Source organism: Pristis pectinata, chromosome 31, assembly GCF_009764475.1.
Source record: "Pristis pectinata isolate sPriPec2 chromosome 31, sPriPec2.1.pri, whole genome shotgun sequence".
NCBI lineage: Eukaryota > Metazoa > Chordata > Chondrichthyes > Rhinopristiformes > Pristidae > Pristis > Pristis pectinata.
Window position 1 is genome coordinate 4,801,303 of NC_067435.1, and position 16,943 is coordinate 4,818,245.

Consider the following 16,943-nt stretch of genomic DNA (forward strand, 5'->3'; position numbering starts at 1 on the left):
ATGTGCAATAATCCTTGGTGGGTTTATGTGATGTGGGGGGGTGGGTGAAGGAGAGAACGAGAAGGTGATGCAGAAAACTGGATATTTTGCAACTTCTCTCCTTTATCCCTTCCATCCACAACAGCAATGCTGCAAGTAGTCTTTCTGCAAACTAGGTTTGTTCTTGAAGAGTATATAATGTTAGATAACTTAAGAAATAGGAGCAGCAGCGGGTCATCCAGCCCTTTGAGCCTGCTCCACCATTCATTAAGACTATGGCTGATCTTCTACCTCAACATCATTTTCCAACACTATCTCCACACTGAGGCCTTTTGAACATCAATACCATCTAATCTCTCATCATATAACAAATACTATGCTTTTCTGTTATGCTCAAAGTAGATGACTTCACCATTTTCAACATTATATTCCATTTGGCACATTCTCACCCACTCACTCAGTTTGTTCATGCCATGCTCTCACATCCTTGAAGCCTCCTTACATCTTCCTCTGTATCTACAATGCCTCATCAAGCCTGGAACTGTGACATTTGGCCCCCTGTGCCAAATCATTGATAGAGATACAGATCATGACTAGCTGAGCCCAAGCACTTATCTCAATTAGTCTCAGTGTGCCAGACAGAAGGACCCAACTTTCTGGCCAATAACTAATTCTCTACCCATGTCAGTATATCATCAGCTTTCAAGCTCACCAACTTCTCCAAGATCCAGGGAACAACTTTGTTACCATGGTATCAACCAGCCACGAGGCCTGTTAAAATTCATTACCAGAACTTCTACATTTCTCCAACATGAACCATAACTTTGGTTGTTACAGAGCAGCTACTTGCAAAATGTCACCGATCAGGCTGCCAGGGGATTCCATGTTATTGGTTTTAGTCCTGCTCAGTCATCTGAATGGAGCCATTTAATCAAGCCTATGCTGCTCTTTGTAAGACCCAAATAACCCAAAGCTATTACAAGCGATGAGAGAAAGCTAATCAAAATACATGTATAAATAACATACACTATTTCAGATAATTTACTGAACTCTTGTTTAAATGGCACATGGCTATTTGGAGATGGAAAGTATACACACAGTCATTGGATACACAAAGGATTTAAAATGAAGACCTAACTATAAACATATTTTAGTGTAGTTCTATCATTCTGTTTATTAGCCTAGTTCACCTATTCACATCTGGAAATAAACTTACCATTTGGTTTCAACCATTTCTTGGCATGCAGGTAGCTCTCCAGCATGCGTTCGTTGAATAGCATATAACCCATAGGCTCAGAGATAATGATATCGACCTGTTCTGGAATGCTGACTTCCTCCACCTTCCCTGGGATGATGAGGATGTGATCTGCTAGATTGTTGCTTTTCACCAGCATCTACCATAGAAATGATCATTTTCATTAGTATCACACAGTCTAGATCTCTGTACATTTCCATGATAAGTAACTTCTTAGTAGAATGTCTTACTTCAGATTCTGGCATTACAGATTTAGGTGAGAGTGCAGATTCCCACCACGTCCCATAAAGTTCTGCAATAATCAACAGGGAACCACCAGGAACTACTTGTTACTACATTCTAAGGGTTAATTTTTGCAGAACAAAATGATTCTGATTTTATCATCAACATAGCTTGGCAATGAATAAATCAGACAGCAAAACTTGCATTTCACTGTTGGCATCAGCTTCAATGAAGAATCACATGAAAATGTGAACAGTGTTCCTAGCACAAATATTGAAGAACAATAACCAAGTTGTTTGTTTCAAGACCAATTTACTTACCCTGTATATAACACCACTAGATTTGCAGTTTCAATAATGGCACAACTATTGCCACCAACAGTTATTTACCCACAAAATTGATAGTGACCCCTGACATCTGCAATGTGTGATTAACCATTGAAATTTGCAAGTTGCTCTTACAAATACTATCCTCTGCCACAGGGTACACTTTGTAGTCTTTGTGGATACAACCAACTCTTGATTGAGTTTGATGTGGACTAGAACTAAAGTTTTATAAAAGTGCACTATTCTTACTGTTAAAACCATTGAAAATGTTAAGCATTATTGCACAAAGTTGAAAGTAACCTCCCACCCCCCCCACAGTTTGGAAACTACAAGCGAGGCAATATAGAAACTGGCTGGCAATGGAAGTGTAATGCTACAATCCAGTTAGGTATTTATGTTGTAACGCAAATACCATGCACAAAAGCCTATGTGAAACAACCTAGTAAAGGAATGCATTGCAGCAAGTCTGAGATAATAGGTACCTTTTTAATAATCAGGATGAACAAGGCCTCCCCTGATTAGTTGTTGACAAGTGTACATCCTTACCAGCCAAAAGAACAACCTTTCATTTCAATATGCAGTCAAACCTAAAATTAGCATTGTTTAAATGCAAAAAGGGATATTCTGAGGAAGTTTGTAAAATCTGAATTATTAGAGATGCTTTGTTTCCCTTCATACAGTTAATGAATAAAAATCTGCAAATATAACAAAAGAATGTGCCAGACTTGAACTTTAACAGATCCTAGTTTCATCCTAATTTATATAAAATTCTCTCTCTGTACTAAAAAGATACCATTAAAAGGTCATTACACAGCAGGGCATCTCAAATCATGAACCGGGGCCAGTAGTAGATTGCACGAGCTTTTTGTCTGGGATACGCTTGCCTGCAAAACTTCAGCAGAAAGCTCACAGCTAGATGCACAGAGTTAGTGATAAATTTGTACGAAATCTTGTCATGAACAGCAGAGGGAGGAAATAAAACAAGGAATGAGGAGGAAGAATTTTGTCAGTAGTTATCAATATAGAGGTCAGCTTTCCCTAGAACATTAAAGCAAAGCACATTTAATTTCAAGACTTTCATAGTTTTACTTGTGTGGAACATTGGACAAAGGTGTTGGGAGAGCAGCAGCATTTAACTACTAGAAAGAAACACTTATTCATTGTCAAAAATCAGTTCCAACTTTCCTAGAAGGGTATAGAAAGAGTTAACAAAAGACAGAATTTGTAATTGCTGAGGATTTGGAGTTACCCCATACACACCTGATTCCAATTCAGTACATTAAATTGAGACCACAACATTTGCCCCAGTATTTGGCTGGGAAGGCATTTCCCTGCCTAATCAACATTCCATCAGGGGGATCTCAACACACTCTAGAGAACACAAAATATTAAGCATTTAAAAAAGGGATCATTATGAGGGGTTAATCTTTTACTAGTTTATTTTCACACAGCTTTTCAAGTTCTCTGACTGCCTTTTTCAGTACAAATGCTAGCTCTTTGAAGTATGGATAATAGTACCATTGATTTACTGAAACTATATCGCCTGATGGCTAGTTTTCAAGTGATTCAGTAGACTTTGAAGGGCAACATCCAGAGATAGACAACTTCTGTCAAACTTGCTTGGCTGCTTAAGGAAGTTTTCACCAGCAGAATGGAAAACTCCTTTCCAGCACTGAAACACAGCCAGTGACATTAAACTGAACTGTGCCACTGATCAGGAATGAGAGTTGGAACATTTCAGAGTCAGAATGGGGAAACTGGGATTATCAACAAAAGAACAACTGAGTCATCACTGAAGACATTTACTTAAAAAAAAGTGGCCAAACTAGATCAACCACCTCAGATTGGCAGATTATTTCCAGGTTTATTCACCCAATTTTCAACAATGCTACAGCATAGGCCATTCCCTGCATTCAAATAGTCTGAAATATTCCAAACTACACAGCCCTTGACAGAAAAAACTCAAATTACTTAAACTGCTATAACTGTGTTCAAGATGTTATTACAATTACACTGAGGCCTCATTGGCAATGCTTGAATACACATCTGCTTTTCTTCTCAAACACTGGACTTTTAAATTTAATTAAATTTTACTTTTTAGTATTTATTTTGGGCTTGGATTCAGCAGTCAATCACACCACTAACAAGGCAATCATCTTGACTTTTGTTAATTTGTTATGATCTTTTGCTGTAATCCCTTTCCTCACTACTAAATAGTGAAATATTGATCAGAGTTGCAAAAGGCTTAAGTGACCTATGGTGAGAATGGGCACTTCTAAAATGGCAGAGCGAGTAAGTGATACGTGGATTTAGAGTGTGACTGGACAGTAAAAGTTAATCTGGACAGTAAAAAGACAAATTAGATACTTAATGTTTAATTGACATTGACTTTGGATAAGGGATAAATCTATGATGGCCTAATCCTGTGCTGTTCTATGTTCTTTATAATTCTTCACAATAGCATAGAAGCAAAAGGTGTCTCATCTTAATATCTCATCTGAATACTGGCACCTCCAACAACATAGGAGATGCTGACTACTGCACGCAAGAAGGGCAAAAGAACAGCTGCCACTCCTATGGTGCAGCAAGTAAATGCTTGTAAAACAGATTTAACACAACCAAAACCATACAAATTTCAGTCTATACTAGTGTCAATGTACAAAACAAAAAGAAACATTCTTCCCAATTTCAAATGGTGCCATTGAAATGAAACAGAACCCAGAAAAGCTATGTCTTCATTGTCTTCCTAGTTACATCTTAAGCCTAGTTGTCACTATGGTCACCTTGTGGCAGAGAGGTACAACCAGGCACTTACCTCAGCATGCTGGGCCATGGTGCTTGCTTCCACTGCATACACTTTTCGTGCTCCTGCCTGCACTGCAAAAAACGATAGGATTCCCGAGCCACAGCCAACATCTAGTACAACCTGAAAGAGGGACCCTTGTTAATTAATCATTCAGCAACATTACTAAACAATCATACTTGCTCTGTGAACAAAGTAGCACTCAGATGGATGTGATAAAGCTACATTTCTAGGTCATGAGCAAAACAATGTATTCTGCAGTTTTATGCACTGTAAAATACACCTTTAGCAAGAATGCTTTGTCCTCCTCCAGGTCTCCCAATAATAACAAAGTACTTGGTTCATAGCCAAACAGTTCCACAAGAGCATGGAACTGTGTGGAGCTCTACTATGATCCTATTCCCACATATTTTTCCTGTAATATAACTGCATGGCAGTCTGGAGCAGCAACAACACCTTGCTCCTCTTCCAAAGCCTCGCCACACCAGACATAGCACAGCCCACCTCTCTAGTGGACACCAAACTTTAGTTTATTGTCACATACACCAGGGTGCAATGAACTTCCTTGTTCACATGAAGCTCACAGAGTAAACAGTATATGTGGTGATAATAAATACAACAATAAATACAGAGATGCACAAAACAGCAGAATAGTGCAGGCTAAATAGAACAGAACCCAGAAAACTACATCTTTTTCGCCTTTCTAATTACGTTTTCCAAACCCAGCTGAGTTGGTTGACGTGTCACTCACCAACCTATCTGGTGTGAATCTAACACCCATTCTATACAGGATCCAGCTTTAACTTCATTTTACTATAATAATTACTTGACTGCATAGTTACTATGCAACAATAGAACCACAGCGTTTATCTCATCTTATCAGGTGGGCAAACAAAATTCAACACAAGTCACTTCCCAGACAGTACTTCAAAGTACAAGATGTTCATAGAATCACACAGCACAGAAACAGGCCCTTTTGGGTCCATGCTGACTGTGATCCCAATCTACTCTCATTCCCATATCCAAGGGCTATCCTATCCAAGCACTGTCCTTTTAAATGTATTTGCATCTTCTCCTACTCCAAGCCAAGTACATCCTTCCTTGCACAAGGGAACCAGTCTCTTCTATGTATACCCATCATAATTTTATAAATGTCTGTAGTGTCACCCCTCAGCCTCCAATGTCACAGTGAGGATAAACCTATCCAATTTCTCCTTACAAATGCAGCTCTCCATTCCAGGCAACATCCAGGTGAATCCCCTCTGCACCCTCTCTATTGCTACACATCCTTGCTGTAGTGTAGCGACCAGAACTGTATACAATACCCCATCTGCAGTCTACCTTTGTGACATGACGTCCCAAGTCTTATACTCAATGTCTCGGCCTACGAAGGCAAGCATACCAAACGCCTCTTTCACTATCCTATCCACCTGTATCGTCATTTTCAAGGAGCCACGTGTGGACTTGCACTCCAAGGTCTCCCTGTACATCAACGCACCCAAGATTGATAAAAACTCCATGTCCTACCAGAATTTGACTTCATGTAAAGCAGAGCATGAAAGGCAGCTGCTCATTTAAACTCTACAAATTAATGTTGCTCAATGCTTACCTTGTCTTTAAAATCTGCATGGTTTTGAAGTATTGCCCTTTGGTAGGTACCTGTTCGTATGTAGTCTTGCATCATATTCTGTTGCTGTGACAAATATCCATAGAACTACAAGAAGCAGATTTAAAAAAAGAATCAGTTCACTGCAATCTATTTTTTTTAAGTAATAGTTGTTAATAACAAGAAATTAGTTATTGCATTGAACGTTTCAAGTAGCCTGAACAGTAAACTCTATCTAGAACTATGGTATTGTACTAGCATGAGCCTGTGATGGGCAGAAAATATAAAAATGGGGATCAGTTAATAACATAAGGAACAGAGTAGATGGTATTGACAACTGAGTCCTTCCCCACTACCTAACGTGGATTGGAAAGATTTAGTGGGATACAGGCCAAATCCAGGCAAATGGGACTAGCTCAGGAAGGTAGGTTGGTTGGGATGGAGGAGTTGGACTGAAGGGCCCGTTCCTGCAGTGTATAACTCAATGACTCTGTGTGATCTACTTATCCCACCTGATCCTCATGTTCCAGGATTTCTTCATTGTTTAAAGATGTACACATCTCAATTTCAAATATACTCAGTAGCTAAGCATAGACAGACCACTAGGGTTTAGAATTCCAAACAAGTTCACAACCATTTGAATGGGGAAGTATCTGTGGATCTCATTATTTGTGGATAGTTACCCTTTTTTGTTCAAGATCACCTACTAAGGAAAACAAATCATATTTCTACTACACTGTCAAACCACCACCTTAAATCAGTAAGATCCCCTCATTCCCCAGCTTTAGAAGAATATAGCCCTAGTCTACTCATTTCACCCCAAAGGAAAATCCCTTATTCCAAAAATCAGTCTGGAATATCTGACACACCTGCTCAAAGCCAAGTACATCCTTCCTTGCACAAGGGGACTGAAACAGTACGCCAGCATCAATCACAAAGTCCACATATAACTGCAGTAATTACCCTTGCCCTCCAACCCTTATGCAAGGAAGGATAACGTGCCATTTACTTTCCCAACTGTTTGCAGTACGCTCACATTGAAATTGTGCTTTGTGAGGGCTTTCCTGACAGCTTCTCATTTCTTTTCCTCCCATTCCATTTTCCCCCTTTCACTTAACTCCTCTACCTTCCGTTGCATCTCCTTGCATCTTACTTTTCTACCTAGATATGCATCATTGGCAACTTGCATGACATTACACTCTGTCCTCTCAATCAAGTCGTGGATACAGCCTGAATACAGCCAAGCCCAAGCACTGATCCTTGCTGGAGTTGACTAATTAGAACCTGCCAATCCCATTTGTTCTTCATGTATTTCCTGTCCATTAACCAATTTCACAATCTAACACCTTATCCCTAGTGACATGAACCCCAACTTTATGTAATGATCTATCAACTGAAAATCCAAGTTCACCACATCTATTGGTCCCCTCTGTCTATACTGCTGCTGGTGATAATTTCAAATAGATTTGGCAAACTTAATTTCCCTTTCATAAATCCACATCGACTCTGCTCAAATTATGATGATCTAATATCTGTTACCATAACCATTATAGATCTCATCATCTTCCCTATCTAATCTCAGGCTAGCTAACCCACAGAATACTGTGGGGAAACTTCCAGTGCCAAGCACCAATGGACATAAAAACTACAGAGGAAAAGAACCAAAAAGGATATAAGCTAGCAAGTCAACATCTTCAGGAAAGAAATCTAAACTGGTAAAAACAGGCAAGATATTTCCTAAAAATTAAAATGCAAATCAGACTAGGAGATGGTACCTGGAAATACTGCACAGCAGAAGATTCCTCTGTTCGGTCACTGAAAACAGATCGTTCAAGGTTGTGTCCTCTGCAGTTTTTCAGAATATTAAAAAAGGAGAAGAACTCTGGGAAGACAACACAAAAGGAACTGTTTGAAAATGTGCTGGTTGTGCTCAATACTGCAAGTACCAATGGACCTTACCACTTTAGACACTTCTTTTCTCTCTAGGTATTAATTCAGTAACACTGCCACTGGTCTTTTGATTACTCCAGTTCTGATTCAGCAAACAGGCCATTTTCAGCTATTCCAACTGTGGGACTGCAGAAATGCAGGGGTAAGCAAATCTACTTCTGCCACCAAACTGGTAAGCAGAATCAACAACAAAATAACCAATGCCTTTCAACCTTATGGAGTAAATAAATATCAGACCTTCAAATTGATTGAGAGTCTAGAGCCAGGGAATATTAGATGGAAAAATACACCAAAGTACAAAAAAACATAGGCTATTACATAAGTAGGCTCCCTCCTTGGTGTGTGACAGCCTACAATGGACTGCTCAGAGGGAACTTCCCAATCTCATCATAAACACAGTTGGTGTTAACATGCTTTTTTTAAAAAAAATTATTGGGCACTAGGCAATAACAGCAAGAATTCAATCCCATTTGGCCTGAGAGCATTTAGTTCTCATTCACAAACAGATTTTCTTTCTTCTTTACAAAATTCAATCGCCAAAATGTGTCCTCCAGTAATGGTTAGTCCTAACACCAACCTAGACTGAAATTTATTTAAAAAAATCTATTTGTGTGCAAGTACTTAATGCCTCTTAGCTAGAAGACTAACGCTCTAAATTCAATTCAGGAAAAAAAGAATCAAAACCCTATTCACTTCTTTCCCCCAACAATTGCAAATTGCAATAAAGCTCCGATAATCTGGCATTGATTTCACTTTAATAAAAGTTACATAGTGGTATAATAAATACTCCAGTGAAGCCAGTGAGTTTAAATAGAACTGGACACTGGTGAGCTTAAAAGGAGCACGGGAAATGTAAGCCAGGTGCTGAAATTTTGGATTTTAAAGTACAAAACAGGGACATAATTACATATTTAATATTGGAACTCCCCGGGAAAGGACTCTGCCTGTCTGTGCTATGGGTTTCACATAAGCAGGGTGATGATCAGTGCACAGGCTCACAAACAATATTTCCACTATCCCAACCCAGCTCCATCTGCAATACCTTTTATATGCTTTGAAGCAATGTCACACTCATTTCACTTTCTAAGACAAGAAAGCCATACAAAAGAGAAGTATTCCTTACCATTCTGAGATGGAAATTGCAGGAGGACACTGGTACATCCCAATGTAATGATGAAGGACTGTTTGCCGACCCGGCTGCATTCAGTTTCCCTATTTACTGCACATTTAAATACACAGACAGCCTCATCTGTAGGATTAGAGAGTCCATATCAAAATTAAAAAGACCTCACAAGGTCCAGCATCAGTCAACCACACTCATCTGCCCTCTGGTTACCAGCAGAGAACAACTTAACTCCCAAAGAGTCCCAAGCAGAAATGGCATATATATTCCGAACTACCTAGCAAAAATCATAGTTGTCACTGTAACCTGCAGTAGCCCAAGCTTTACTCTGGGAACAATGTACGATCCAGTTAACATCTTTACATTGCATAAATTTTGGGTTTAAAGATGGATGTGTGGTATTCCACTATATAGGAGAGGAGATTTGGCAGGGAGTTAAATTACATTTTATTGATAGCTCAGGCAACTGGAGACAAACAATTTACACTCAAATGGGAAAAAGAAACACATCATTCCTTGATCTGTCACTCTCCCTGGTCAAAGCAGTCAATCAAGAAATATGTGCCAGCTTTTGTGATACTCCCAAAGCTGTTCTCGACTTCTATCACAAGATAAAGGATCTTCCATGAAAGTAGCCTTTATACTTTAAAAGACTCAGAATGTGCGGGAAGATTCTGAATTTACTGAAGTTATAGTCACAGAGAGAGACAACATGGAAAACAGGTTCTTTGGTCCACTGAGTCTGTATCAACCATCAAGCATCCATTTACATTAATTCCACATTCTCATCTTTCACACACCACCCCCCACCCCCATCCCTTTTACCATTCACCTATACACTAGGGGAAATTTACTGTGGCCAATTATTTTCCTCAATCTGAAAACAGAGCATGTGGAGGAAACACACACACAGGGAGAATGGGCAAACTCCACACAGACAGCACCTGAGGTCAGAATTGAACCTGGGTCTCTAGCACTGTGAGAACTAGGGCACCACTGTGCTGCTGTTATTGAAAAAAAAGTCTTATATAGAAGATAAAGGAGTCAGAGTAGAAGTTAATAGCTTCCAATGGGAATATAGCTGTTTACACCCTTCACATATTCAAAATAAAAGGTCCTGGGAAGCAGGCAATCCCTCATCCAACAATGTTGCTGGGTCATTCAAATGGCAGTAGGCAGCTATGCGACTCTTATACATCAAGCCACCTGTGGTAAACAAGCAAACCCTAAATTACTTCAAGGTAATACAAACCCGGATGTAATAATGTACTAACGTATTTTTCACCCTGGTTACAGACCCACCTACAATGAGTTTTATTTGCAACCTTATGCTTTAAGAATACCAAACAGCAAATTCAACTCAATTTACCTAAGACCCTATATACATTGGGCTCCAATTAGAGCCAAGGTAATTAATTAATAGGGAGAGACCTGGTTACCCTCTTCTAGGTCATCTTTACATTAATGCTCCCAACAAACAAGAACAATTACTCAATTTGCACATTAAGTGGGGGATTGCACGTGGTGGTGGTGGTGGAAATCAAAGCTTGAAAATGTTTACACTGAGTGATGGTGAGGAGGTGAGATGGTCCCAGCCCTGCAGGATAAACCCACACACTCTCCATCCTCAAAATCAGCTGGGAAATATCAATCTGCCTGCAGAGCACCAGGAGACTGCAATCTGTCAGTTCTGGGGAGCATCCGGCTGAAGGTTCTCCTGAGATCTTCAGAGTGCTCCAAGGTTCTGGACTAGGCTGCAAGACTTTGGGTGACATGGGTATTCTGGGGGGGGGGGGGGGGGGGGGGGGGGGGGGGGGGGGGGGGGGGGGGGGGGGGGGGGGGGGGGGGGGGGGGGGGGGGGGGGGGGGGGGGGGGGGGGGGGGGGGGGGGGGGGGGGGGGGGGGGGGGGGGGGGGGGGGGGGGGGGTGGGGGGGGGGGGGGGGGGGGGGCTGGTTGGTAGTTTGTAATCAGGGAGCTACCCTGAAGAGGACAGTAGCAGAAGCTGGTGGTGGCCTCTTTCTTGGAGAGAGTGCGAGTAGCCAGCAGCTGGAGAGTTAGGGTAAGCTCGAGGGAATTCACACAAGGTGGCACATGAAAGCACAGCGAACTGAGACGGAGGGGAACACTAAGACGGACAGAAGAGGCCCAAGGAAAAAGGGTATGGGAAAGATTGTACATCTGCATGCATGAAGTGTGTGTCCCAAGGTTGCGTGGCAGAGCCAAGTTGCCAATGACTCAGGACCAAGACTTTGTTCTGTGAAGCCAATGTGGTAACTGGTCTGCAATGGCCATGTTATGTTAAAGGAGTTAATGCACAACTTCTGTTCTTCTAATATGGGGTGGTAGCAAGTCAGCCTTCATCCAAGAGGATGAACAAGGAGAAGGACTTCAAAGAGCATCTTTTATTGACAAGTGCCCAGAGAGAAACTACGATAGGAGGCATGCAAATATATTTTAAAGTAGAATGTTCAAGATTGAATGCATGAGACAACTACATAACAAGGTGCTTCTACATTTACAACTTACTGAATAAATTAGGTTTTCTACAGAAATCTAAAATGAAACAATAGAATTTAACAGTGCCACAGAAAACGGCTGTTTACATCTTAAGTCTACGGGATCCTGGTAGTTCTGGAACCAGCAGGAGAGGCTTTCCTTCCATCTGAGAATGTTGCTGGGACACAATAACCTTCTTAACTGCAAATGGAACAAACAAAAAAAAACATTATATTTAACTTAAACCAAGATCCACACCTACACAGGCTATATTAAGCAAGAGGGTTTGGATCACCTCAGAGGAGTTGCAAAAGCCCAGGTAGGAGTGAAGTAGAGAAAGAATTGTACACATAGAATTAATGATGCCTCATGCATAGCACGTTGCCAGACAGAATTAATCCAGGCTCTCCGATACGCGTTATCCATGTCATAATTACCAATTGTTCAGAAAAATAAATCTGATGTTTTTCCAGAGCCAATTACACAGCAAGCAAGACAAGAGCCGACTAGCTTCAGCTAAATACAATGCTAAGAGGTTGAAAAATAAATATTGCTAGAGGGTGTTCCAACATGACAAGATGCTTCTGGAATGAAACTGCTTAAGATTTGCTTAACTCTTTAAACATACAAAGATACGACCAGATTCAGGAGCATTGTACAGACACCGATCAACCAAACAGAAATGAAATGCATTCGCATATATTTTATGACCTCGGGACGTCCCAATGCTCTACACAGTGCAGTTTTGGGCTCCTTATCTTAGGAAGGCTGTACTGATGTTGGAGAGGGTTCAGAGAAGATTTACGAGGATGATTCCCAGAATGAAAGGGCTTACATATAGCTCTTGGACTGTATTCATTGGAGTACAGAAGAATGACGGGGGACCTCAGAAACATTTCCAATGCTGAAAAGACTGGACAGAGTAGATGTGGCGAAGTTGTTTCCTTTGGTGGGTGAGTCCAGGACTAGAGGGCACAGTCTTCGAATTAGAGGGTACCCATTTAGAACAGAAATTTCTTTAGCCAGAGGGTCGTGGATTTATGGAATTCGTTGCCACGTACAGCTGTGGAGGCCCAATCATTGGGGGTGTTTAAGGAGGAGATTGATAGGTATCTAATTAGTCAAGGTATCAAGGGATATGGGGAAAAGGCTGGGAACTGGGGCTAGATGGGAGAATAATTTAACTCATGGTGAGGTAGTGGAGCAGACTCGATGGGCCAAATGGCCCACTTCTCTGTGTGTGAGTGAGAACATAGAACAGTACAGCACAGGAACAGGCCATCTGGCCCACGATTTCTGTACCGAGCATGATGCCAAATTAAACTAATCCCTTCTCCCTGCACATGATCCATATCCCTTCATTCCCTGCATATTCATGTGCCTATCTAAATGCCACTTCCATATCTGCTGAAACAATATTGACAATTATAATGGAGGAATCACACTGCCGGTTTGTAGACAGCAAGGTCCCACACACACTGAGGTGACAATGATGAAGTAATCTGGTTGTTAACGATACTTTTAATAGGAAGGCCATGGCATTGGGAGTAACTCCTCTCACATCTTCAAGTTATTCACTTGTGATCTTTCGCATTCACCCAAGTGAATAAAAGACAGCACCTCCGACAACGCTGTCATCCCCAGATTAAAATTATGTGCTCAAGCCCCTACCGTGGGAATTTCCCCTCTTTCCATTAATGCATCTGGTCCTGTAAAATCATTTGCTAAATAAACATACATATTTCTAAAACAATGTTAAAAGCACATTAGCAACACAATTAATAAGTTTTTAAAGTAATGTTGACTGCAAGATTCCATGGGCCATGATACCCGTGTTTTTCTTTAAAAACACCACCACCATGGGATCTATAATATCCTGTGATCTTCATTTAATGCAGCACTCCCGCAGGTACGGGGCAGGAAATCCACCCACATTTGTGCACAAGCCCAAGAATGGGAACCAGTGACACAGAGTCAAGCTTGCTACCACTGAATCAGGCTTGACAATTAAAAAGTCACAACGGACTTTGATTAGAATAATCTCTGCATAAGTGACACGCCACTGCTCAAGCTTTGAAAGAAGAATTCTGGGAGTTTTGCAAGCTATTTCAAAGGAAGCTTAAAATAATCTGCAAAACCAGCAAACCTCTCAATTGACTGGAAGTCATGTACGGAAGTGGCACAACAGCAGATCTAGAAGAGCTGTTGCCTCACACTCCAACAATGTGGGTTCAATCCAGAATCCCACTGGTTTCTGCTTGTTCTCTCTCCCTGGAACCACATGGATTCCTGTCAGGTGCTTCAGGTTCCTCCCACATGACAACAATGTGCGGGTTGGTAGGTTAATTGCCCCTAATGTGTGTTCTGATGAAAAATCACCAACCTAAAGAGTTAACTCAGTTTCTTGTTCCACAAATGCTACCCGGCCTGCTGAATATTTCCAGACTTTTCTGGACCCATTATTGAATGGTTTCTTCTCATACAAAAGGACCTCCCCAGGATAGGCAATGAACTGTTTCATCTCATGTCCCACAGAGAATGAAAATTTCAGCTCCTGGTTTGAAAGGGGCAGGTGGGATACCCCCATAACAAAACAATTAAACTGACCATTGAGAAACTAAATCCTGAGAAGTAAGTTAACTCTTGCACAATATTAATGGGATGACTCTGGTTTTTAAATACTTCAGGGACTCAAGCCTGAAACAACATATATTTTGGATGTATTACACAATTTCTTAATTATTTTTAAAGATACCAAATCCTCAGCTACCCATGAAAATTTGCACAAGTACCCAGAGACCTTGCAACATTGAGGATATCCAAAGTCAGAACTGTTATGTATTGCCGGTGTACTGTTATAGCACTCACCGAAACAGAGAAACAAGGCTGCACTCTTCAAAATTCCACTCTTCTATTTACACCTCTCAACAAAACTCCCCACATTGCCTTAGATATCAGTGCACATGGGAATGAATGGTTTAAAAAGGACTCAGAAGGGAGGCAACACACAAGACAGAAAGTATTTACTGCATTACAGGTACAGCACGCAGTTCCAACCTTATTTCTGCAATTGTCACCTGGATTTGAAACCAGTAGATTTTCAAGTTTAACCAGACCATCAGGTACCAACTTCCAAAAGGAGAATTAACTAGGGGAGGCTTCAAAACAATGTTTAATTTATTTCCTTAAGTTTTTACCTATTATTTATTTCCCCAATTTAATAAGCATATATAAAATGAATGCTCATGATATCTAAACCCTCAAAAATGTCAAATAGAGAAGCCATGGACAAACTGGATGAAGGAAAAGGCTAAAAAGCACCGAACAGGCTATTCTTGTTTGCACTCAAGGTGGCAATAAGAATACTGCACCCAGGTCAACATCCACACAGGCAACATCTAGGAATGACTGGATCAATATCTCTTAGTCTCCCCCTCCCACCCCACCACCAAACTCAATCTTCCTAGAAGGTATTCTTTGCAAACATCTCATCTTAGCTCTGTTGCCTCCAAGTCCAAGTATTTGAATCACTCTCCAGAGACTTAAGGGTAAAAATCCAAGATGTTCTACTCTTCTGGATAAGATCTCAAATTTTGTGTAATGAAAGAAACAGAACCCATGGGATTATTTCAGAGGACTGTAGGAAAGATCACCATACACTGGCCAATATTTCTCTTTCAATTAATATTTCTAAAACAGATTATTTGATCGCTATCATATCACTGTTTGGGGGAGATTGCCGTGCACACGCTGGCTTTCCCATATTGAAGAGTGACTACACATTTAAAGTCCTTCACTGACAACGATGGCATTACATTATCTCAAAATTAAATTCACTCCTCCTTTTATGCACGTTGCCTTCACAAATGCCCAGTTCCTCCATATATTTCAAGAATCTAGCATTTCAGTCAAGAATCTAGCATTTCAACTACTTCAACCTCCAATACAGCCACTGTAGGTTTGTAGAGGGTCATTCTTTACAAAAATCCACAGATCTTTCACTATCCAATGTTAGATGGTGAATTTTTTTTAAAATATGAAGATCAGAATACTGGAAACACATCCCCTGGAGAACAATGTTTGATCTATAGATTTTCCCCAGCACATGACCAAATAACAAAAACATCGATCTGACTGAACATGAAGCTGACCCATTCATCACTTGATTCGGAAGTATTCCAAACATGTAAGCTCTAACTAAATCCCATGCCTGCCATAATAAAAAAAAACAGACATACTGCAAATTAGAATGCTTGTAGATTCCACTGTAGCTAGTGATTTGCCAGTTCTCACTCCAGTTTCAACTTTAGCCATAAGATTTATGTGGCATCATTAAAAAAAATACAATGCCAGCTAATACCACTACACAAACTCCCGCAGCACATAATAACCTAGCTGGTTCTGCAGAGAAATCGATTGAAAAGCAGTCCACACACAAAAATAAGATGCACGAACAATCCACTGCACTGCTCAGGTAAAGGTTTTCCTGATGGATTCAGGCACAGAGGATGCACCGTACAAAACATCTTTACACTGCATCACTGCTCTCCCACACAGAGGGAGATTTCAATTCTGTTTCATCTTTACACTATCCCACATAGAGGGAGCCTATAATCACAGCACTGCATCACTGTCAGGCTAAGGATTATCTGGAAAAACTATTTTGTTTGGAATTGCATGAATGCAGTTAGAAGTTCCCTGATCCCGTTTACACTCACTGGATACAATGGTTCAGCATTGTTCTGCAACCATTAAATGTGAATGTTCACATTTGGGATAATGAGGCTGTCAACTGGAGCTCTCTCTGGAAGGAAACCACATTCTCTAAAGCAAATTAAAAAGAATAAATTGAGGAGACACAGCTGTCACATAGCTGAGACTTTAGCTCACTTCAGAACTTCTTGGGGGGTGCGGGGGCAGGGTGTGGAAGGTGGTGGTCGGAGAACTGTCTTAAATTTCAGGGGAATGAGAGGACCGTCATTCCAATATACTACCATACAACCATGTCTTCAAGTGACAAGCACTTAAAGAGACGAGGAATCCTCAATAGGTTTCTAAATGATCAACACTCCACCCAAACCAAGTTGCTTTCTGAACTTTTAAGAAAGGATCTAACAAAAAAAGGCCCATGTGCCCAGGGGTATTCAAGGCAATAAATGCCGCTTTTTAATGAGGAGATGCTG

General features: G+C 40.7%; 1 protein-coding gene across 2 annotated transcripts in view; it reads right to left on the reverse strand.

Annotated features, from left to right (window-relative positions):
* The window catches only part of carm1 (coactivator-associated arginine methyltransferase 1), a 52,195-nt gene that overhangs the window by 25,071 nt on the left and 10,181 nt on the right, over positions 1–16,943 (reverse strand). For both annotated transcript variants that reach the window (XM_052041949.1, XM_052041948.1), the window contains exons 2-6: positions 9,265–9,390; positions 7,967–8,073; positions 6,195–6,299; positions 4,598–4,708; positions 1,196–1,373 (exon numbers count right to left, since the gene is read on the reverse strand). In XM_052041949.1, the coding sequence (XP_051897909.1) occupies positions 1,196–1,373; positions 4,598–4,708; positions 6,195–6,299; positions 7,967–8,073; positions 9,265–9,390 (627 nt within the window). The remainder of the gene's footprint in view (positions 1–1,195; positions 1,374–4,597; positions 4,709–6,194; positions 6,300–7,966; positions 8,074–9,264; positions 9,391–16,943) is intronic.